Raw genomic sequence first — 24,705 nt, forward strand, 5'->3', positions numbered from 1 at the left:
ATTTTGCATGTGTGAGGGAACAAAAAATATGCAGCCAAATACTGCTATACCCACGTTTAGAAAGCTTCCAAGAGTACATGCCAAACTGTATCCCTGAAAAGAAAGGTACAACTTTATTCATTCTGATTGCCTATTTATCCTCTTGTTATTGGTTAATTTTTTAAAAAGATTTTATTTATTTACTTATTTTGAGAAAGAGGGGAAGGGAGAAAGAAAAAGAGGAAGAGAAACATCAATATGTGGTTGCCTCTTGTGCACCCCCAACTGGGGACCTGGCCCACAACCAACACATGTATCCTGACTGAGAATCGAACCAGCGACCCTTTGGTTTGCGGGCTGGCGCTCAATCCACTGAGCCACACCAGCCAGGGCTGTTGTTGGTTAAATTTTTACAATGTACATTACTATTGTTAATAATAAAATTTTAAAAAATACGTGTTTTTGGTTTTTAAATCAATAAGTTTTTGTTACCCAAATGAGAGCATGAGAAGTCCTAGAAAAGTGTCTACATTCTCTTCTGTTTTCTAGCTTATACTGTTTCCCTACCAAAAAAATAAATAAATAAATAACAACAAAAAAAAAAACCTGAAAAGAATAAATAACCCCACAGTTTGGCATCTCATCATAATTATTTTCTATCCCCTATAATCTTGAGAAAATGTCTATAGACTACATATAATACATCAAGGCTTCAGTAAACCTCACTAAAAAAAAAAAGGAAAAAAAAAAAAAGCAGGCCATACACAAGTTGAAAGAAAAAATCCATGATACACAAGCTAAGTAAATTCATCCACTTGCTTGAGCCCAAACCCCATGAATCATTCCCCATCCTTTCTTTTCCCATATTGTGCACCCCCAGTCCAGTAGCAGTCTCTGGCTTTCTATTTCCCATCAGATTCCTATTCCATCCATACCTCTCAGCCTCTGCTGACACATACAATCTTAATCAAGCTTTCCCTCCTGATCCAGCTGTCTTCCGGACTAGTGCAATACAACCCTCCAACTGGTTTCCCTGTTCCATAGACCAACCTGAATCAGATCAAGATGATTCCCTGCTCAAAGCCCTCCAGTGATTTTTGCCTTGCCTGCATGGTCCAATCCTGATTCCTCTACTGGCTGCAGGCCTCAAAATCCTATGGCCCCAGGCCCTCTTTCTCCAACCTCAACCTGTACCCCTCTCCTCCTTGCACACTGCTTTTCCACCTCCTCATTGGTCTTTCTGCCAAATGCATTTCCACCTCAGGATCTTTGCACTCTTCTCTATGTGGAACACTGGTCCTCCAGATGTTCAAATGGCTGGCTCTTTTTCATCACTGGGCTTAAATATCAACTTCTCAGAGACGCTTTCTTTGACTAGCCTTATCTAAAACGTCCTGCCCCAGACATTCTTTCTCACATTATTCCTAGCATTTATTACTACTTGAAATAATTTTATTTTACTTGATTTTGTCTTTCTCGCTCCACCCTCCCTAAACAGAATATAAATTCCATAAAAGACACTGCTTTTCTAGTTCAGTCGAGTCAATAAATACTTGTTAAACACATGAATAGTATCATTGCCAGTTTATTTTTCAAAAAACCTTTAAGACTCGAACATTGATAAAGGCACAGATTTCAGTATGAGGAAAAATCAATACATTTTATAACTAGAAATGAAAACGTTGCTCTTACAAATGGCAAAAATAACACCATTTAAAGATGTCTGCTTATTATATAAAAGAAAAAAGATAAAATTATATTAGCACTATCTGGCTTATGGCAAAAAAAAACTGAATTCATTGCATTTATTTTACATCATGCTATCCAGTGATAAAAGGCTTAGGTGAAATGGTCGACTGGGAATTTCTTTCGAGAGTTAAACTAATGGCCACCTTGAGATGGTTCACGTTTTGATGTGCCTGCTCTGGTTAGCTCCCTTACCCGGCTCAGCGCTGGACTGCTAGAGAAAGACTTGGCATATGTCTCTGAAGCAAAAAAAACAAGTATTTTTTTTGGCTCTGCAACAAGTTTCAATTTTTATACTGACTTCAGAAATAAATATGCCAACCAATTCTTTAAAGAAGCGACAAAATGTTATGAGGCTAGAACAAACAGAAAAGAAGTTTGGCTTTGGCTAGCTACTATGATTTAGGGTTAAATAAAGTAGAAGAATAGTCTGAAGAGAAATCCAAGGACTGTATTAAATCAAATTATCTACCTACTATCATTACGTCTTTGAATTACTAAATGTTCTCTCTGAGGTAATGGGTTTACAGTGCTGACCCAGCTAATCTAAGCAAAATTAAAATTCTACCTGAGCTAGAACATGTCACTAACGATAGTTTTGTGACAGGGGAAATTCATTACATCTCCTCTGGATTTTCTTTTAACTCTATACATCCTTATTATGTGCAAGAGAAATAGAAATAGTCAGAAAACCTGGCCTTGTATATTTTATCTGTATGAATAAAATTTAATTTAGAAATTTGATCTGTAAACTGGAAATAAAACTATCCATTTATTGAGTCTCTCAGAGCAGAAAACAAGCATTAGTCTGTGGACTTTTAAGTGAATGCCAATCCTAAAATGGTTTACTATCACTGCTGTTTCAAAGTAAAAAAAATACCTAGATTTATAAAAATTTAGTGGCCAAATTTAGTTAGCACACTGGAGAGAAAAAAAAACCAACAATACACTTTTCTTTATCCTCAAAGTTACTTAATAGCCAAATAAAATAACTCATTCAAAATACCTGAAACTGTTACTCCATGTCTAAGATAAAAATGGGAGGGAGTAATTTTTAAACAGCAAAACTTCTGCTTTGTGATGTGCATTAATTATAGGATAGCAGTTACTGGTCACAAATATGTGAAGTGTTAACAATGGCCACAGGCATTTTTGCCAAAACCAGCCCACTGGATCTCACAGAGTAAGATTCATTTTGCTCTTATACTAATCTTAAAAAAGTATGAGTAATTTTTATTTACTCATCCTCTGATAAAAAGGATATTAAAAAAAACAATTTATGCAAGTAAAGAGAGCACTAAGATTGCAGCAGTGTTTCAACAATTTAAGGAAAAGCCACATTTATGACATCCCTCTCTATGAACAAAGGCCTAAGAAAGGGAAAGACGTTTCACACTGAGGCCAGATTCACATGTCACTGTGAGCAAATTGTAGGGGCTCAATACATAAAATCAATTGATAAATGGCAAAGGGTGTTTATGTGTATTCCTTTGGCAGATCAACATGAGATTCAAGAATTCTGCTTTCTAGGTATGGCATTTGCTAGGGCTAGGGCTGGCCTCAGTAGGTACCTCCCTAAATATAACAGGAAACCAAATCCAATAGCTTGAGCTGGTGTTTCCCAAAACATGGAGTAGCTATCACTTCCCAACATTAACTACATTAAATTGCAAGTGAAAACTCACTCCCTTTCCAAATCTCTTTCAATTCTTCTGATAACATCATATTACCATGTGGATAACACTTGCCTATACCCCGCTATCTCCTTTTCAACAAAGGCAGCAAGCCTAGGGCTCAGAGCTAGCACTACCAAGAGCATCAAAGAATTTAATCATGTTTTCATTGTATTTATTTTTACACTTAACATCTAGGGCAAACATTAATTTTCCCATTGATGATTCTAGTAAGGTGTTTTTTCCTTTTGTAAAAGATTTATTTAAATAGAAGTGATTTGACTTAAAGAAAAAAATAGTAAGTGGAATTAAATAAGCAAATTATAAAGACGAAAGCCAATCAATTAAAACTGGAAAAAGGTGGCAGAGGCACATGTGACTATGGAGGCGTTGCTCTGAGACTCAGGACTGCACCAAAAGGTGAATGAGTGGGTCAGCCTAACTAATCTGAGGCAAAATGCCTCAACAGCTGATATTCAAGTTGCATTTCAATTAATTACAGATTCTAAATATGGCACCTGTCTGAGCTGAATTAACATCATTCATTTATTTCACCTAAGTAAAGATCACCCCATGTCTGCATAAGATAGGTTGAGAGAGATTAAGGTGCTTTGAGCAAACTCAAAGATTGGCAGCAGAGCACAGAGCAATCAGAGGTTATCAGAATAACCTAGGAAGCTCTTTCAACCCCAGAGGCATCCATAAGTCATCTGCTAGTCCTACCTATTCAGAGTCATAGTAAATGTATGTAAATAGACTACAAATTTTATGCTATGCAGTATTCAGTTTAGGACCAATGCATTTATTACTAACTGACCAATTGAACTTCTCAACTTAGGAAGCAACTTCCAAAAAAAAAAGTGTTTCTGGCCCTAGGAAATTCACCATCTCAGCCCTCCTCCACACTAAAAGCTTTACAGAAAATTATTGTGACATTTCTAGCACATAATACAAACAGTTAAAAATCAATTTAATAAAATAGCACCTCCTTTTGTGCCATCCTTGCTAGATTAAACAAATCTCTGAATGCCAACCTGTGTCAGTCACTATGCCAGGCACCAGGAATACAATGCAATGGAGGGTCTGCTGTGAGCACAGTGCACCCCGGCAAGCCTGTGGTTCGCAATCAGCCTCCGGAGCAGTTCAAAACGCAGATTCCTGAGTTCCTTGGACAGGCCCAGCCAGCTAGTAAACTTGGAAGGGCCTTAGGAAATGGCTCTCTTAAAAAGCTCCCTTTTGGTTCAGAAGCACAGCAGGTTTGAGAACCATCAATTTAGATTACTGAATTTTTAAATCTGCAATTAGCCAGATGAATGAACCCTGCACTTGGCCATCATCTTTCGTAGGGAACTGCTCCTTGTGGTTTAGGGAATTGTAGCCCTGGCCGAGCACGACCTGCCGCCGGCACCCCAGCTGTGCTTGTCTTTAAGTCTCAACATAAGGCTGCGTGTGGAACATAACAGTAAATCACTCAGAGAGTTTCTGTGGGAATTAAATTTAAAGAATGCTTATTATGCTTTGGAACTTGCTCTGCTTATTTTTTAATATAACATAAGCAATCTCTAGCAAGAAATGTATGAAACCTTGCACCTAATGCCAGTGTGGCGTCAAGATGTTTGATAGATCCTGACACAGACTGGTCACTGTGCCCTCTGTACTGGTACATGTAATCTGTTATTGTCAACTGCAATCCTAACGCCTAAAAGCTACTGATGACTCATGAATTTTGACCTTGTATCTCCTATGTGTATCCTCAATAAAAGGCATGAGGGTCGGAGGTCTGATTGCTGTTCTCCACTAGAGAGGCAGCCACCTTCCTTCCCCCAGACATAAGGAAATGTCCTGGGTAAAGTTTGGTCCGTCGCAGTCACGAAGCCTCTGCTGGACAGACCAGCTTCCAACCGAGCCTAGGGTGTGTGAGGCACCTCCGCCTCAATCTTTCTGCCAAGGACTCTCCTCTCTTCTACAACATTAATACTTCCCTTGACACTAGAGGGACCAAAGTGCCCCATCCAGTGGCTTTATCAATCACATCTCCTGTGTAGCCACTGAAGGCATTTCAGTGTGTGAAATCTCGAATTCACACCTTCTCATCCACACATATGAAGTTACAACAATTTCTTTGTCATTCGACAAGTACCTTATTAGAAGAGATTGTGTGTACTAGTTACAGGTAGAGAAAAAGAATAGAAATATGGTTTTAAGATGCTCCCCCCACCCCTGCTATACAATGATGTTCTAAGAGAGACAGAGTAAGATAAAGAAAATCATCTCTATAAAATGTGCTGTAATAACTGTGTGAATATGAGACAAAGAAGTCCCCTTTTCTGCCTAAGGAAGTCCTGGAAAAGGCTACAATGTTAAGCTGCAGTTTTCACCCCTTCTTTCCCCCTCACTCCCAGTACACTCTGTCCATCAATCCCTAAGGACCACTAAGTCACATCACTCTGGCACTAAAAAACCTGTAACAGGTCCCCACTGGCACATCAAGGCCTGAGATGTGTCTGATGAGCACTGTGGCTCTCTGAGCTAGTCCCAGCCTGCCTTTGCACACAGTTCTTGCACATGGGGGTACATCAGCTCTGGCTAATGAAAACTTGTTCAATACATTCCAGACAGCCTGGAATTTTCTGTGTCTGCACTTGTTCATGTCACATCAGTTGCCAACCAGTGGCCACCGAATATGGCTGTTCTGTGCACAAACCATGTGGCTGTATGTTGCAGCTGTGTCTATCCCCATCAAAATACTTGCAATTTTTAGGGCATTATAGGTGATTTTTCACAATGAACAGGTGTTATAATATCTAAAACTTGAGGGAAAAAATGCACATGGAAAAAATAATTCATTCTACTCTTCAGACTAGGCTACTATGAAGACTCTTAAGAAACCCCTGAGTTACTCAACAAGAACCAATCTGTGCTCTTCCTAAGACCTTGGACTGTTTTATGACTTTAGGCACATACTTTCCTGTATCCACATACAACTGTACCTTTATCTCTCTCTTATACCTATTATGTGTCAGATACCGTATAAGGAGCTTTACCCATGTTGTTTCATTTAATCCTCACAGGGAACTTATAAGGTTGCTATTACCATTCCCACATTGTGAAAAAGGAAGCTGAGGTTGGAAAACTTGCTCAAAGCAAAGAACTAACCTATGGTTCTTGCATGTTTAAATTTAAGTCCAGTCCAGCATCTGGCTTCAAAATCCTAATGCCAAAATACTCGACAATTGACTGTCTTTCCAATACTAGCCTCTGAGTGTCTTAAGCAGGAAGACAATACCTTATTTATCTTTGTACTCTCTCTGTTTACCCTAGGGCCTCATCCAGAAGCAGAAACTCAAAGAACCTTATGATTACATAAAAGATTTATTCCTTGGGAAAAAATGGTGGGATATTATGATATGACTCTTCTTAAAACAACTGCTGTCCTGACAGTAAGCTCTGTAGGTTCTAGCTTTACAATGTTATCTCGAAGCTATGCTGTCTCCCCAGCTCTACTGCCCCACCTAAGCCTTAGTCTATTATCATCTCCTGCTTCTGACTATTCTCCCTGCTTCTACTCTTCTCTCACAATGTATAAGTGAGGTGGGCCTGTGTTACTCTCTTACATAAACCCTTCAATAGCCCACAGGCTTCCTCTTACTCTGGCCTAGAAGGCTGTGCACGATCAGGGTCCCTGCCTATAAGGCCAGACTTCTCTAGTCTCTACTTTCTTTCACTAAGTACCCTCCAGCAATACTGGCCTTCTTCAGGTCTGTGCACCAGCTCTTGCCTCTATATCGAATGCTCTTATTCCAGATAGTCATATGGATGGCTCCTTTCTCATCATTTAGGGCTCAGGTCACCAGGGTCACCTCCTCAGAGGCTTTGCTTAAGCATTATCTAGAGAAGGACTCCACCGGTATTCCCTGTCTCAAGCTTGCATTGTGGTAGTGAGAAAAATGAGGAAACAACTTATGGTTATTTTAAAAATGTTTCTAGTTAGTTTTGCCTATTTCTCCAGCTGGATTTTAAATTCCATGAAGGTAGGAATAATATTACAAGGTGGGTATTCAAATACTTGTGAGTTTTTACTGAACCGAACTGAGCATAAAATTAAGCTTTATAATCAGAATTTTATTTTAAACATGTTAGATGGCATTATGGTAATGCAAAAGAACTGCATTTGGTACTTCCATGACTAAACACCCAGATAATAGGCTTGGAGACTGAAGCCCAGGGATGGCTTGGATTCATGAAACCCCCTGAAGTCACAATGGGTCACTCTAAGTCGTCGGCAGCCGTCCGTCTCGAGAGACGATGGTGTAGCTTCTTAAGAGTCTATCTGCACCGCCGAGAATGGCTGTGCAGTCCGACTCGGGAGTGACACGGTATCTGTCTCCTCCCGTGTTGAATCGACATCTTGTGATGACGCTGAAGCTACAGAGCCTGGGCAGGGTAATATGGAGGGTCTGCTATTGCCCATGCAGCAGACCCCCCCTCTCTTCGCAGCTGAAGGGTCCAAGGGAAAGACGGAGTCGATACAGCTTGGCTTCAGGTGCGCCGCAGGAGTTGCCGGTGTTGACTACAACGTCAAACCGCCTTAGGGACTCCGGCTCCGGATTTTCTGTCGGGGTTTACTCCCTTAGCCTTTCCCCTGAAGAGGTATGCCGCAAGGCAGCGGAGGTTTTTTGGAGTCAGAGTTTTCCTTCTCTAAGTACATGTGCAATTTTGATAGAGAAGGTGTCATAGCTTTAACACACTCATAAATTAGAACATGACATCAAGATAGAGTTAGAATGACTAAACTTGGAAGTTTCAAAATTAAATTTCTTTAAAAAATAAAATAAAAAAAGGCCATATCTCCACATTGTGTGTGTATTTATAATTTTACCTGCCACTAAATTCCCAACCTCAGGATCTACGAGGAAACAAACCTTTTACTAAACTGATGCAATATTTCAAGAGATTTTATAAAATGCATTTCCCCTACTTTCCATAAAAATTGAAAAATGCACATCACTTTCAATAAAATCCAGAAAATACCCAACACCAGATAGGCATTAACCCATTCAGTGAATTAGCCTACTTCCTGACGGGAGGGCGGGCGGGGAACACATTATATCCTACCTGGGCTGTCGCTGGCCTTCAGTTTAATCCTGCTTTACCTTTTACCCTCTGTTAATGACTTTTAAATGATTAAGCACTTACCATAATGTGATTGAAATGCCTGTGGTTTGACAACCTGATTACAATCATTACACACCACCAAGTAGAAATCATCGTGGGCTGGACAGAGACCAAATATTGGCATGTCTGCAACAAAGAAAGAGAGCATCACTCACTCATCTGGTTCTGATCAATATGAAACCACTTGGGGTGGCCATACTTTCTAAAGGAGCTGCCTTAAGATAAAGTGCACCAGGACACATGTTACTCCAGTTTAAAAGTCAGTGATGCTGCATACCATGACTTTTAAAAGAGAAATCAAATCAGGCTTACAAAAACACCGTTATGAAGGATTAAAATAAAATGCACCCAAAATCATCAGTATGAGGTCAAACTGACAAATAAATTAAAATGCAAATAATGAATACATTGTACAATAAAGCAACTTTAGATGAACTCTACCAATGATTATGGGGAAGAATTTGCAACCGTATGAAATGCTTAGCAATTCACAAAGCTGTACCATCTAGTAGGTTTATATGCTTAACTATGCATTCTATTTCAGCCATCTGGTCTCTGAGTTCTATGAACAGTTAAGAAAGGAAGCAGAGGTTTCACTAAAGAGTAAAATTGTTGGTTTCATCAGCATGCAATACAAAGAAAATTACTTTTATACTTTTTTAAATTTTAGGTTGCAACAAACTCTAGTTCTTTTGCTTACATACTTGAATCCTCTAGACAGAACTTCAGTACTAACAGCATTTCATATAACACATTAATCTCCGTTCAGTTACTAGAATAGGGTAAGATACGAATCGGGTTTTTTTTTACAGTAAGAAGTAATTAAGACATGTAAAACTCAATTATCTTCATATACATGAAAAGTGAAAGTAATTAACAACAACCTAGGGAACAGAGCCAGAATCTAAATCTTTTAAATATTTCAAAATTGATGATTTTAAACAAGTATTTTACACTACATGCACTGTTCAGAATATCTGCAATTAATGGTTAGCACACTTCAATTAGGCAACTATTTCAGCAGACCAAGTTTATGGGGGAGGGAGGCGGTCTACAAAGTTGATCATCATCTGCTTTCTTTCAGTTAAGGTTTAGTTTCACACTTTCTCCAGCTTGGGTGATCTTGGTGTTAAAAAAGCAAATGTCCTGAGGAGATGTAACGTGATGATAATCTCTAAAATAAAATTACTGATCTAATATCTACACGTGGCTATAATTCAGATTTTCTTAAACACTTTCTATCACCCTGAATTCCATAGATTGCTAGCTATCAATCTGAAAAAATACCAGGAACCAACATGATTTTGGGATGCAGTGGCAGCATTCAGCCATTTATCTGTGCTACTATCTCATTCTATCCTCACAACTGCCTAGGCAGATACCATTTTAAGCCCATTCTAAAGAGAAGGAAACAGATTCACAGAGAAGTACTTTGTTTATGTCAAGAGCTGGGATTCAATTCTGACTCATTGTAAAAGAGCAGAGGAATATGATTTCTAGAAATTCCTTTCAGATTCCAGTCCCAATAATTTGAAATTCCAGAGCTGACACCTTTGACTGCATAAACTGATTAGATAATGTAACTCTAGTAGACTGCTGTTTCTGTGACTAAGACTAATAATTTAATAAAAAATAAGAGCCAGCCTGGCTGCTGTGGCTCAGTGGATTGAGCGTCAGCCTGTGAACCAAGTGTCGCTGGTTCAATTCCCAGTCAGGGCACATGACTAGGTTGCAAGTCAGGTCCCCAATTGGGGTCACGAGTGAGAGGCAACCGCACAGTGATGTTTCTCTCCCTCTCTTTCTCCTTTCCCCTCTCTCTAAAAACAAACAAACAAACAAACAATTAAAAAAAAAAAAAGAGCAAAACAATGTGCTTTTTTCCTAGAAAGCATGCCCATGCAATAGTCAACATTTTCCATGGCTATAGTTTCTTGACATGACATTTCACTTTAAAAAATAAAAATTTAAAATAGTTTACCTTAAGTTCCATATAACCCTGTGCTAAATGCCTCTGATACAGGACAAATAAGAAGGAAAATGTGACTTACAGAAATGGCACAACTGAAATGTCTATAAATATCAAACCATCACTTACATTAATAATATTAACTTAGTTTTATTAATTAAATAGTAGTTAAAACAGTATTGAATTATGTAGTCTCAGTGTAGATCTAGGCCTCTGTAATGTGCTGATTTGTGTGGTTTTCCACAGCACTCAATATCAAATACATGGTATTTAAAATATATCACTTTGCCAAATATCACCACTCCATTATAAATAAAGCAATTTTTATAAAAATAAAAAACTGCACCAATCCTTTCAAGTCATAGGAATTCAATTGGCCACAATGATGATTATGTAGAAAATTGTTATTTTTTGCTCTGATCCCTTTGATCCTTTTGTTAGATTCAGAAACACTAATAAAACTAAGAGTGTATTCTGTATGGAACCAGAAACCTATACTTCTATAAAAAGTTCAATTTCCTCATAACAGGATAACTTGCAATTGATGACAGTAATAATTATAACCACAATGGCAAAACAGTAAAACAGTGGCAGTTACTGAGAGACTACTTAGCCAGACCCTGTGCTAAGCATTTTTTATGTTTTAGCCTCAAATATAATCCTAATTTTACTGATGGACATGTAAACCTGTCTAATATCATCCAGCAAGAAAGTACAAATAGGATACAAACTCAGGTTTGTACTACCTGTGAGCTCAGTTCTTAATCTCTGACTAGCACACCCCATCTCTCTAAAAAGTCTGTGTGTGCATACGTTCACGCACACACAGCGTCCCTGCGGAAAGAAACATGGTGTACTTATATCTTGCCTATGCTACCTATGAAATTGAGTATAAAAATCTAATGCAAATTTAGTTTTAGCTTTCTAAGTTCTTTACTTTCAGATATCCATATTTGGAAGTAAGCTAGAAGATACAAAATAATTTTAAAAAAATGTCTTCAGAAAAAAAAAAAGAGTTCTATATCTTTTTTCTGCACTAGGACATTCCAGAGGCCTTAGAAACAGAAACAGAGTGTGGACTGTTGTGGCAACAGAGAAAATGAAATAATTTTTGTGAGAGACAGTATACAAGTTTCTGAACATTTTTAAAGTATAAATTCACAATCAGCCCACCTACAAATTAAATATGGACCTTGCACAAATGTAAGAAGGGAAAAGCTTGATTTACTACTGAAAACAAAATAGTTGATAAAAACAAGTTTCTACTAAGTTTAAAAAAAAACTTACAAAATACACTTTAAATATACAACTTAAACCATTATATACTTCAAAATAATAAAAAGTTTTAGAATTGTACTTGACCCCATGGACTCTGAATTAATTTAAAAGAATAGTTTTATTGTCTTAAGCCCTAAATCTTTCTCAGGATTCAGGTCATCCCAATCTTCCAATCAGTGAGTGGCTCAGCATCCACATCTAGGCCATCGTGTACTTTGTAAACTCCAGGCTAGCATAGTAGGGAGAACTGGATTTAAGCACATGGACACATGTGTACAGAACCTCCACAACCACATGCAGAATGAAGGCCTGCTTCCTGAAATTAGACTTTGAATAGGAGCAAATATATTCAGTATTTGGTGCTGCTATGCCTATTTTGAGGATTGTGTCCATCAACAAAATTTGAGTGTTGTAGTAAAGCATCTCACATTTTCAATACCCTGGATTGTCTCCATTCTCCCATGCTCCCAAACTTCTATTGTACATGCCAATGACTCCCACATTTGTCGCTATCCCAGATGGCTCTCCACGCTCTGTCTAGACTCACATATCCAACTGCCTACTAAACATTGCCATCTGTATGTCTCCTATACATCTCAAATGGAACTTTGCTTTCTAACCTGCCTTGTGCCCTAACCTCCAAAAAGCCTTCCCCCTTTGGGTAAATGATACTATTCACCACTCCAACTGCTCAACCTAAAAACCCATATGTCATGTATACTTCTCTTTCCTTCATCACATCTAGGTCACTAGAAGATTTGGTTATCTTTACTCTAAAACTTCAGCTCACTTCTCTCCATTTTCTAGGTTACCGCTGAACAGCCTATCACCAGCAATCTTTCCAATGGACTATGGAAGAAGTTGCCCAGGTAGCCTACAATCCCTTCCTCAAAGGTGCTAGAGTGATTCTTTGAAGCCCTCCAACAAATTATGTCTCTTAAAATTTCTCCAGCAGCTTCCTGCTCCTCTTGGAGTAAAATCCCAGCCCTTCCCACACACCCAATACCCTGCCAGATGTTTGTCTACCTCCCTCTACCTCTCTGTTCCCTTATTCCCTGCTCCCTGCTCCTCTCTCCTTAGCTCACTCACTCTGCATCAGGCACACTGACCTCTCCATTATCTCCATAGACCCAGAAAGCTCTTTTGGAGCCAGGCTCTGCCCTTGCACTCTTCATAAGATGTCTGGTGCATTCTCACACATCAGGTCTCTGACTTCACTGCCATCTCTTCAAAGGGCTGCCCCATTCCCCTCCCTAGTTACTCTGTGTCACAGGTATTTTAAGCAGAGTGGCCAACAGTATGGGCCACACCACACCCTATTATTCTGAATACAATGTGACCTTGGGCAAGTTCTGTAATCTCTTTGAAATGTTTAGTCTCTTCATTTGTCAAATGGTGATTACAGTACCTAATTCACCGGGTACTTCACAGGGCAGAAAGATTGAGAATTAATTCATACAAAGCCATAGAAGCCCCTAGGAACAGCTCACTCAATTTCCTCACCATAGCCTGTGAAATAGGAGTTATGCACCCGCACTGTATTGATTAGGAAACTAAGGCACAGAGACACTGAGATCTCACAAACTAGTAAGTGGCAGAGTCAATATTTGAACCCAGAACTGCTGGGCTCATAAGCATAGGTAATTCCCAACATTCTCCCCAAGACACTGCCAAAATCTGTCTTCTTCATGTCACTCTCACTGCCAGTGCCCTGAGGACAGGGACTGATGGCCTCCACATAAACTCCATACCTAGGACAGATATCTTCACCGGGCCAGAGTGTCTTCTGTACTCAGCATCCTCCACTCTATTGCCAAAGCCACCAACCTACAAAGCAATAATGCCATTTCTCTTCTTGAAGACCTCTGCTGGCTCCAAAGTGGGGTTTGGACCCCTGACCCACCACTCTACAAGCAAGGTCCCTAACACTGTGGCTCCTCCCATCATTACAATCTGAGCCAACCTACTCCAGTTTCAAGATGGTCTCTGCCTGCTCAGAGCCTACCCTTTCCCCCGACAATCCCACCTACTGGCCAAAAGCATTCTATAGTATGAAAAGCTTTTCTTTCTTCTTTCTGTAATTCCCACCATTCAACAAGAACCAGCTCCAAGGCCCTCTCTGCTGTGCCCTTCCTCATACCATTCACAACTGTATTACAGTCCTTCACTCACTGATTCATGATTTATCAATAATGATTTATAAGTGGACAACCCTGCAGCCTTGACAACAGCCTCCTTGCCTTACCTAGCACAAATCCTGACAAGCGAGCTTTTGTTGAGTGTTTATAAAATAATGACTAGAAATAATCTGGAACTCTTCCATAACTTCCAGGTGCTCTTAGGATAAAAACTTGGATTTGTGATCTGGCCCAGGAGGCCCTGAACAGCCTGAACCTGCCTCTCTCCTCACTGGCTCTCTGCACCTGGCCCTTTTGTCCATCGTTTTGTTTCTGGAACAGAACACGCTCTTTCCTATCACAGCACCTACTGCTTACTGCTCCCTCTCCCTGGAACTCACTTCCTCCAGATCTTTGCCTGGCTTGTTGCTTTATTTCACTCTGCCTCAGCCTCAATGCCACCTCCTTGGACACTTGGCTAGGCAGGGTCCAATTACATGCTCTCAGAGCACTGACTTAACCTGTCCATATGGCAACATCCCCCTTTTATAAGTATACATGTAGCTGTGTGAGCCTTAATCTGCTCCCACTAGCCTAAATTCCACATCTGTCTTATTTTCTGTTCTAGTAACAGTGCCTAGCAAAGCCTACCTAGACTGATACAAAGAAGCAGTGTAAAGTATTTTTTGATGGACAATAATAACTGAAGTATTCAATTTAAAGTCCCTGCAGGGCCATCATCAGTGAAGGTTATAATTGTGCCTTTATGTCATTTAATGACATACAGTCAGTCATCCACTAGAATTGGGTATACTATTCAGTGAAACAAAAGTTCAAGAATGAGAATGTTTCCGTGAACACATGATCGCATTCTAGGAGGCAGTATCTGGTAAAATTTCATGTTTCAGGGTCTTATTCTCAAGTATGTACATTGGCCAATTCTCTTTTGCTTAATGTGATCAGTGCAGTAACGAAGGGCAATTCTGGAGTCAGGCTACTTGAATTCAAGTCCCTATCCTTCCTCTTACTACTTATGTGAACATGGTTAAATTACTTAACCTGTATGACCTTCATTATCCTCATCTATAAAATACAGTTAGCAGAATATATATTTCATAGCATTATTGCGAGGATTAAACTAATCCACGAAGAACACTCAGTGAACACTCACTAAACGTTAGCAAGAAACAAAAACATAAAAATATACACACACTAATATGTCTGCTGCAATTAAACTCACAGGAGATTGATACAAGAGGTCTGTCAGGAAAAAGTACAGCCATTGTTAATGTAATGAGAACAGTTTGAGCGACATCGATATAACCTGGCAGGCAAGGAGAGTGGACTAGAATGTGCATGCATGAACAATGACGACTTCACTGAACTAGTCAGTGGGGGTGGTAAATGCTACTGAGTGAGCATGTGTACTATGTGGCTGTTGCATTCAAAATGACTGAGCAAACAGAGGAAGGAATCTGCATTAAGCTTGAACATTCCTCAAAAATCTATTTGGATCATTCAGAAGGCTGCAGCTATAGGCAACTGGTGATTGGGAGCCTCATCACGACAATGCACCTGCTCATGCATCACGTCTCATACAACTTTTTTGGTGAAACATTCAATCACCAAGGTGACTCTGCCCCAGATTTGGCACCCTATGACTTCTGACTTTTCCCAAACTAAAATGACCTTCGAAAGGGAAGAGATTTCATTTCAGACCATTGATGAGATTCAGGAAAATATGACAGGGCAGCTGATGGTGACTGGGAGAACTATGTGAGGTCCCAAGGTGCCTACTTTGAAGGGGACTGAGGTGTCACTGTCCTATGTACAATGTTTCTTGAATCTTGTATCTTCTTCAATAAATGTCTCTATTTTTCATATTACATGGTTGGATATCTTTTGGACACACCCCATTGTACACCAAATAGCATCTATTTTACAATGTGAGTTTAACTCTCAAGGAGTCTGGTTCTCCTATTGTTGATCACATATATACTCCTCCCTGTAAGCAATAAAAGGGAGAGGAGCAGCAGAGGAAGATTGCTAGTGTTCTCCCTACAGACGGTCAGGCCCATGTTTCAGAGTTTAAGCTCTATCCTGCCAGCCAGGGAGAACCCAACATTTTAAGCAAGGAAGCTGTGTGATACAAAAAGTCACTCTGGCATGAGTATGGCTCCACTTAGGTAAAAGGGGGACAGTGATCCCCAAGAGCTAATGCAAAGGTGGGAATGGGACTTAAGTGTGATGAAGATGGGGGAAGTCAGAGTGAAGATAAGCTCTGGAGGACCCTGCAAAGAGCTCAGAAGACTGTGAAAGGGGGATGTGGGGAGGGTAAGTCAGAGTGAGAAAGCCAAAGGTGGGTCTGCAGTTTATTCCTTCTTCACTGTAGCTAATGTGGACACATGGATGGTGGGGGGTACAGATGGAAGAACTTAGTTTGCTAAGTCAACAGAGCCTCCTAGTTCAGGACAAGGCCTCTAGAGCTAGCCTGGTTGTGTTCAAATCCCAGCCCTGCCACATATTAGTCTTCACCTCACTTTCCTCATCTATAAATGGGTAAAGTAAAAGTACTTCCCTCACACATTGCTGGGGAGACTTAATGAATATATGTGAAGTGCTTAGAACAGTAGAAAGTCCTCTCTGGTCCTTCATCGAAACAAGTGGCTGTGCTCCCCTCCACCTAGTCCAATACCCCCAGCCCCCGCACCATGATGTTTTTAAATCATAAATGTCACCTGGTGTGATTAAACCCCTTCTGGGTTCTCCAATGTAGTCAGAATGAAAACCAATACTCAGAAGGCCCTGATGACCTCTGCAACCTCAAGACACAGCTCTCTCTGCATACTTTCCACTCCAGAATTCCAGTCCCTTTGACAATTGTGCCAATTGCTTTCCCGCCTCTGGGCTTCTGCTAATTCTGTTCCTTTTGTACAGAACGCTTTGCCTGGATGGCTCCAAGTCTCAGCTTACTTTCCATCAGAAAGCCTCTTAGGAGAGAGCTAATTTTGGTGCTTTGGACTATGTAGATATTATGCCTTTAGATGTAACTTTAGAAAACGTAAATTTAAAAGAGTAATAAAGGAAATAAGTCTCCACCACCTCCTCTTTGATGGATCCCAATTTGCAATCTCCTTTGTGCTGTATTTGCCTATGAAAAGTGGATAACAACTGTCTTAGGTTTGGTGATTGTAACTTCAGGTCTGTAACTCTTGTTACATTGTGTACATTCAAAAGGAAGAGATAAAATGTATGTGATAATCATTTCCACATAACTAATTTTTATTTCTAGCAGGTAAATGTAGATAGCAGTGCAGGGGTGATCTCCGATTCCTATACCTTGACATGCAAAAGGCTGAAATCTGTAGTGAAGCTGTTGTGTATTTATGAATATTAATGAATAAAAACTGCTTGGATGGTTTAAAAAAAAAAAAAAGACCCTCCCCTGACAACCCAATTTACAGCAGGACCCTCTCTCTTCAGACAATACTGTCTCTCACTCATGAGTTACTTATTATTTGTGTTTTGGCTATCTCCTTCACTGAGATAAAAGCTCCATGAGGGCAGGGGCCATGTCTGCATAATAGTACAGTGCCTGGCACACAGTAAGTTCTCAATAAAAGAATTTGACAAAGGCCTCTGGATCAGACTTCCTGAAGTCAAATCCCAATACCATCACTTAACAGCAGTGTGACCTTGGGCAAGTTCTTTTGTGTCAATATTCTCATTTATAAAATGGGAATGATAATAGTAGCTTCCTTTATAGGAAGTTATAAGAATGAAGTGCATTACTATACATAAAGCTCTTAGAACTATGTTGAGCACAGAACCTGTGTTAGGTCTATCTTTCCTATTATGATTATAATTACGTCTACTTTTACTGTCAGTGGGCCACAATGGCCACTGTTTCTTATTTCTACTGGTCTATAGCCACCACAGCCTAAAACGCTATGTATTAAGTACTTGCTGTGTGTCAGGTATCATGGCAAATACTCTCTCTATATATCATTAATTCATGTATTAAATGTCTACTATGCCTAGACACTATTTGAGGTACAGATATATTATCAGTGAGCAAAAATCGTAACAAAAACCCTGAGAAGCATTAATACATATAACAAAAACAATAAAAGTTTGCAATTACTGAATACTTCCTATGTTCCAGGTAAAGGGCTAAGTATCTCTCAGGGCCACTTTCCCCACTTTGTAGATAAAGCAATTGAGACACAAGATTACCTGCTTTAAATTACAGAGCCAGGATGTCTAGGAGCTGAGATTTGATGGTAGGTTACTTCTTTAAAGAACATGCTCTTCACACCTCACATGAACCTCTCCACTGCTCAGTGCCACTACTTCTCCCAAGAAATCTCTACTCTTCTACCTTACTTAATCAAAGTCAACAAACACATCCTGTTGAACAAGTCTTCTGAATCTACCTCTGGGCTGTCTGCTCTTACTACTACTCAAAGGTTTCCTTAGATACTAGGACTCTCAGCCCCACTGGTGTCTGAAACACTTCAAAGTAACCTGATGAGCCTGTAAGGTTGGTCTGCATGTAACTGGGCTTTATTTCGAATGGTAACTTTCAATTCTGGATAATCAAAGCAATATCAATGATGTTTTTAAAAAGTTTAAAGTTGCTGTTAAATGAGCTATAACATCTCAACTCAGAAAAGGTAAAATAGAATTTTATTTCTACCCTCCACATACTCTTCAACCAAGTTCATATTCTCTGTTCCAATAATTAAAGGGAACTGGGTTGTCCTTTCACTATAAGATGTTAAATGATGAAACAAACCAGGGAAAAAAGGCTTATCAACAACCTGCTAAAATATATGTGTTTGGGGACCCTATGTGAACTAAAGTAGTCAATAAAAATAGGATAAAAAAAAAAAAAAGAAGAAAAATGAGATGTTTCAAGTAAAAAAACAACCAACCTAACACCAATGGACTAAAAAGTAAGAAGAAAACAGTCCTAATATTTATTAATCACTTACTACAAGTGGCCGACCTCATAGTAACTTTCCATAGGTAAAAGTCACAAGTGCTATTATTGTCACTACTTGTACTAAAATTGAGATATATAGCCTGGGATAGAACAGAGGAGGCAAATATCAAAATCTTATGAAACCTGGGTTAGGGAAGGCAGGTAGAGCTACAAAGGTGACCAACATGGCAGTATACGTAACAGGCTGTCTCACGTGTACTCAATATACTGTCAGCAAATTCTGACCTTTCAAGTCAGAAACCAAGTCTGACGCCATGTATCTTAAATCTCGAAGTGCCTGCCAAAATCCTTACTGAGTTTCATCTGCATCACTACAATTCAGCTAAGCTTGGAGCCTATGGTAAAATGTGGACTATAAAACAGTTTACCACTTCACTAGTATGCTAATCTCAAGTAAGATACTTAACTTCTAGACATCCAATATCTGCATTTAAAAAATGGTGAAAACGATGGTACTTATCTCAGTCGGTCGGCAGCCGTCTGTCTCGAGAGACGATGGTGTAGCTTCTTAAGAGTCTATCTGCACCGCCGAGAATGGCTGTGCAGTCCGACTCGGGAGTGACACGGTATCTGTCTCCTCCCCTGTTGAATCGACATCTTGCGATGACGCTGGAGTGTTCTCTCCAGTGAAGCTGAAGCTACAGAGCCTGGGCAGGGTGATATGGAGGGTCTGCTGTTGCCCATGCAGCAGACCCCCCCTCTCTTCGCACCTGAAGGGTCCAAGGGAAAGACGGAGTCAATACAGCTTGGCTTCAGGTGCACCGCAGGAGTTGCCGGTGTTGACTACAACGTCAAACCGCCTTAGGGACTCCGGCTCCGGATTTTCTGTCGGGGTTTACTCCCTTAGCCTTTCCCCTGAAGAGGTATGCCGCAAGGCAGCGGAGGTTTTTTGGAATCAGAGTTTTCCTTCTCTGATGTGCCCTGACTGGAAGATCGAACCAGCGACACTTAGCTCGCAGGCCGACGCTCAATCCACTGAGCCAAACCAGCCAGGGTCACTTATCTCAGTAGATTGTTGAATTCAATGTAAAATGCTTAGCTCTGTCTAAACACAGTATGCAGAATGTACATAAGGGATCAAAAAAGAGTAGTGTCAATTTTATCATTATTTTATTATTGTTATGATTATAATCTCATGACAGTTAAGAATACCATTCCCTTTTTTGTTCAAAAGGCAGTCAATACGGCAACACTACTTCTGTCGGAAAATCCACAGCTCTCACACAACTAAGAACAGCATTAACTGTGGAATGGCACTGCCTACTGACCTATCTTTATGTTTTAAAGACCATATCCTGGGCCATAAAACAAACCTCAAGAAACTTAAAAGAACTGAAACCATACGAAGTATGTTCTCTGACCGCAACAGAATCAAATAAGTCAGAAACAGAAAGATAACAATAAAATTTCCAAACACTTGGAAACTGAACAAGACACTTCAAATAATCCATAACCAAACAATGCAATCATGACATTAACAGGTTAAAAGAAGAAAAATCATACTACCATAATAATTAATGCAGAAAAAGTATTCATGATTAAAAATAAGCAAACACCAGATAACTAGAAATAAACAAGACTCCCTTCAATTGATAAAGAACATTAACAAAAAGCCTACACTAACAACATACTAATGGAGAAAGAATGCATGTTTTCCTCCTAAGATCAGGAATGAGGCAAAAATATCCACTCTCACCACTGCTGTTCAGCATAATACTGATTTTCTAGACAGCGAAATAAGGCAAGAAAAGGAAATAAAAGGCATACAGATTATAAAGAGAGAAGTAAAACTGTTCCTATATTCGGGTGGCCCAATGGTTTATACAGAAAGTTACAAGGAGTCTATAAAAAACCTTCTAGAATTTATCAGTTTAGCAAGATCACAGGGTACAAAATTACCTTAGTCTATTTGGGCTGCTAAAATAAAATACCGCAGTCTGGGTGGCTTAGAAAGCTCTCTGGAGCCTTTTTTATAACGGCACTAATCCCATCTATTAAGGGCTCCACCCTCCTGACCTATCCACTTCCCAAAGGCCTCATCTCCAAAAATCATCACATTCTGGAGTTCATTTCAACCTATGAATCTGGGGGAGGAGGGAGGACACAAATATTCAGTCTATACACGAGGTCAAAAATCAACTGTCTTTTTATCTGAACACATAAAAACCGAAAATAAATGGCTAGCCTTCAGTTGGCACATGTTAAGCATGTTATTTGTTTTATGTTATAGTTGAGTATTATGCAACAGTCATATGGCTATGGTGAATGTAGCAAACTAGAGATCTGCATCTTTTAAAATACAGGATTCCCTCACTTATCGCAAGTATTATGTTCTAGACAACCCCCCACCCCGCGATAGGTAAAAATCTGCGAAGTAGGAACCTTACATTTATTTTAGTATTTATATATATTTTAAGGCTTTATAAACCCTTCCCACACACTTATAAATCGTTCCCAGTCCCTTATTAACCTTTTCCACACTTTTATAAACACTACTTATGTTCTTAAACATATTCTACACTCTTAAACCTACGTAACTTTAACAGCATATGTACATGGTACTGCAAAACCCCGCAATACAGTGAAAAATCTGCGATAATTAAATATAATATTTTAAAAAATCCCGTGATGCAGTGAGGCCGCAATAAGTGAACCACGATATAAAGGGACTACTGTACTTTAAGGGGATGTTATAATATAATTAGCTCATATTTGTAAAGTCTCTAAATATCTTACTGAAAACATGGCCCACAAGATTCAGTACTTTTGATAATGAAAGTAAGAGTCTTGAGTGATTCAGATTCCACAAGTCAGAGAGAAAATTCTCTTTTGCTCTTTTATCTTAATGGTCACAATGAAAAAGGTACACCTAACTCTATGTTCCTCCTCAATATAAAGCCCTGCTGCCTGAAGTATGGTCATGGACTAACAGCCTCTGTATCACTAAGAACCTGGTTAGAATTATTGAATTTCAGGCCCCAAACTGGACCTACGCATATAAGAATCTGCTTTTTAACAAGATTCCAAGATGACTCCTATGTCTGAGAAGTGCAGAAAATAGTACATAATACAATCTAGACTAAAACTTAAATGTTACCAATATTGGAGAAATTATCTATATCATAGTAATCCAGACTTTTCCAAACCTATCCATCTACCAAGTGAATACTGAGTGTATTTGCTCAAGTGTATATTTCTCAAATGTATATTTATTATATTATATATTGTAGAACATAGTAAGTGTATATTGTATAATACATATTGACTGTATGAGTCTATTTTCAGTTCTTTGATGTCCTTGGTTTTAGCGTCAGGGTGCTGGTCTCATAGAATAAGTTGAGAAGTATTCCTCCCTTTTCTGTGCTTTAGAAAAGTTTGTGTGAGATGGGTGCTAATTCTTTATATATTTAGAAAAATTCACCCAGTGAAGCCATCTTGGTGTGGGCTTTTCTTAATGGGAAGTTTAAAAGTTACAAATTCAAATTCTTCTACTAGGTCTAGTCAGATTTTCTAATTTTCTAGTTAGTTTGCTAGTTTGGCAGTGTCTTTCTAGGAATTTGTCCACTTCATCTAGGTTACCCAATGTCTTGGCATACAATTGTGCACAGTATTTCTATTATAACCATTTCTACTGGTATTTCTGTAAGGCTGGTAGTAGTGTCACCTATTTAATTCCTGACTTTTGGTAATACAATATGGTAAAATCCAGCTAAAGGTTTGCCAATTTTATCAAAATCAAAGTACTCCTATCTTGTCAAAGTACTAACTTTTGGTTTCATTGATTTTCTCTATTGTTTTTCTATTCTCTAGTTCATCTATTTCTATTCTAATATTTATTTTTTCGTTCTGCTTGCTTTGTATTTAATCTTCTTTTTTAGTTTCTTAAGGTGGAATGTTAAGTTACTGAATTAAGATCATTCTTACTTTAATATAGTTGTTAACAGCACAAAGTTTTCCTTTAAGTACTGCTTTAGTGTATAAGTTTTAATATGTTATATTTCATTTTCATTAATTTCAAAGTATTCTCTAATTTCTCTTGTGACTCCTTTTTTGACCCAATGCTTATTTAGGAGTGTGCTGTTCAATTTCCACATGCTTGTGAACGTCCCAAATATCCTGTTGTTAATTTCTATTTTTACTCCATTGTGGTTAAAGAATGTACATTTGTACTTGTATAATTTCTGTCCTTTTACATTTATTGAGTACCCTGGCTGGTTTGGCTCAGTGGATTGAGCGTCGGCCTGCGAGCTAAGTGTCGCTGGTTCGATCTTCCAGTCAGGGCACATCAGAGAAGGAAAACTCTGACTCCAAAAAACCTCCGCTGCCTTGAGGCATACCTCTTCAGGGGAAAGGCTAAGGGAGTAAACCCCGACAGAAAATCCGGAGCCGGAGTCCCTAAGGCGGTTTGACGTTGTAGTCAACACCGGCAACTCCTGCGGCGCACCTGAAGCCAAGCTGTATTGACTCCGTCTTTCCCTTGGACCCTTCAGCTGGGAAGAGAGGGGGGGGTCTGCTGCATGGGCAACAGCAGACCCTCCATATCACCCTGCCCAGGCTCTGTAGCTTCAGCTTCACTGGAGAGGACACTCCAGCGACATCGCAAGATGTCGATTCAACACGGGAGGAGACAGATACCGTGTCACTCCCGAGTCGGACTGCACAGCCATTCTCGGCGGTGCAGATAGACTCTTAAGAAGCTACACCATCGTCTCTCGAGACAGACGGCTGCCGACGACGACATTTATTGAGGCTTATTTTATTATGGTCTAACATACAATCCTGGAGAATATTCCATGTTTGCTTCAGAGGAATGTATATTCTGCTGTTGTTGATTAGGTCTAGTTGATTTATGATGTTCAATTAGTCTACATTTTCCTTCATCTTCTGCCTGGCTTTTGTACCTTTTATTGAAGTCTCCTACTACTGTTATTGAATTGTTCACTTCTCCTTTCAGTGTCAGTTTTTTTCTTAATGTATTTCAAAGTTCTGTCATTAGGTTAGATGCATATATCTTTATAATAGTTACTTCTTCTTGTTAAACTCATTAATGATTTTAAAATGTCCTCCTTTGTCTCTAATGACAATTTTTTCAAAAAGTCTATTTTGTCTGATACTTGTATAGCCAGTCTAGCTTTCTTTTGACAATTGTTTGCATAGTATATCTTTTCCATGAACTTTTAACATGCTTCTGACTTTGAGTCTGAAGTATGTCTCTTGTTGATAGCAAACTGTTGGATCATAATCTTTCTTAATTCATTTTAATTTTTGCCTGATTAGTATTTAGTCTACTTACATTTAATATTAATTACTGATACAGACTTATGTCTGCGACTTTCCTCTTTTTCTATTTTTATCTATTACTGTTTCATTTTGTGTTAAACTGATATATTCTAGTATACCTTTTAATTCACTTCTTTTTTAAAGAATATTATTTTCTCCTAAGTTATCTTATAGGTTGTCCTGAGGCTTACAATCAACATATTGACTTCAAACAGTACAGTCTGAAAAAGCCAATTTAATTTCAACAGTATATAAAAGATTTGCTTGGACATGGCTCCAACTCATGCTCCCCCCTGCCCCCGCATATGGGCCATATTTGCTATTTCTTTGCCTACAATTTTTTTTTTTGTTGAAAACTAAACAATACAAATAATATAAAGTACCAACAGTGGAAATCAGATCCACATACCATTTTTGTTTGATTAGTTATTTACTTGGCAATTGTGTAAAGTCTGTGGTTCTTTGTCATGTTTGCTTAAGTCA

The 24,705-nt window shown here is 39.0% G+C and overlaps 1 protein-coding gene across 4 annotated transcripts in view; it reads right to left on the bottom strand.

The window, feature by feature from the left end:
- The window catches only part of ATXN7 (ataxin 7), a 148,604-nt gene that overhangs the window by 42,302 nt on the left and 81,597 nt on the right, over positions 1-24,705 (bottom strand). For all 4 annotated transcript variants that reach the window (XM_090283888.1, XM_090283889.1, XM_090283890.1 and 1 more), the window contains one exon: positions 8,595-8,699. In XM_090283888.1, the coding sequence (XP_090140014.1) occupies positions 8,595-8,699 (105 nt within the window). The remainder of the gene's footprint in view (positions 1-8,594; positions 8,700-24,705) is intronic.

This window comes from Furipterus horrens, unplaced genomic scaffold (assembly GCF_987537825.1).
Source record: "Furipterus horrens unplaced genomic scaffold, mFurHor1.1.pri manual_scaffold_7, whole genome shotgun sequence".
In the NCBI taxonomy this organism is placed as follows: domain Eukaryota; kingdom Metazoa; phylum Chordata; class Mammalia; order Chiroptera; family Furipteridae; genus Furipterus; species Furipterus horrens.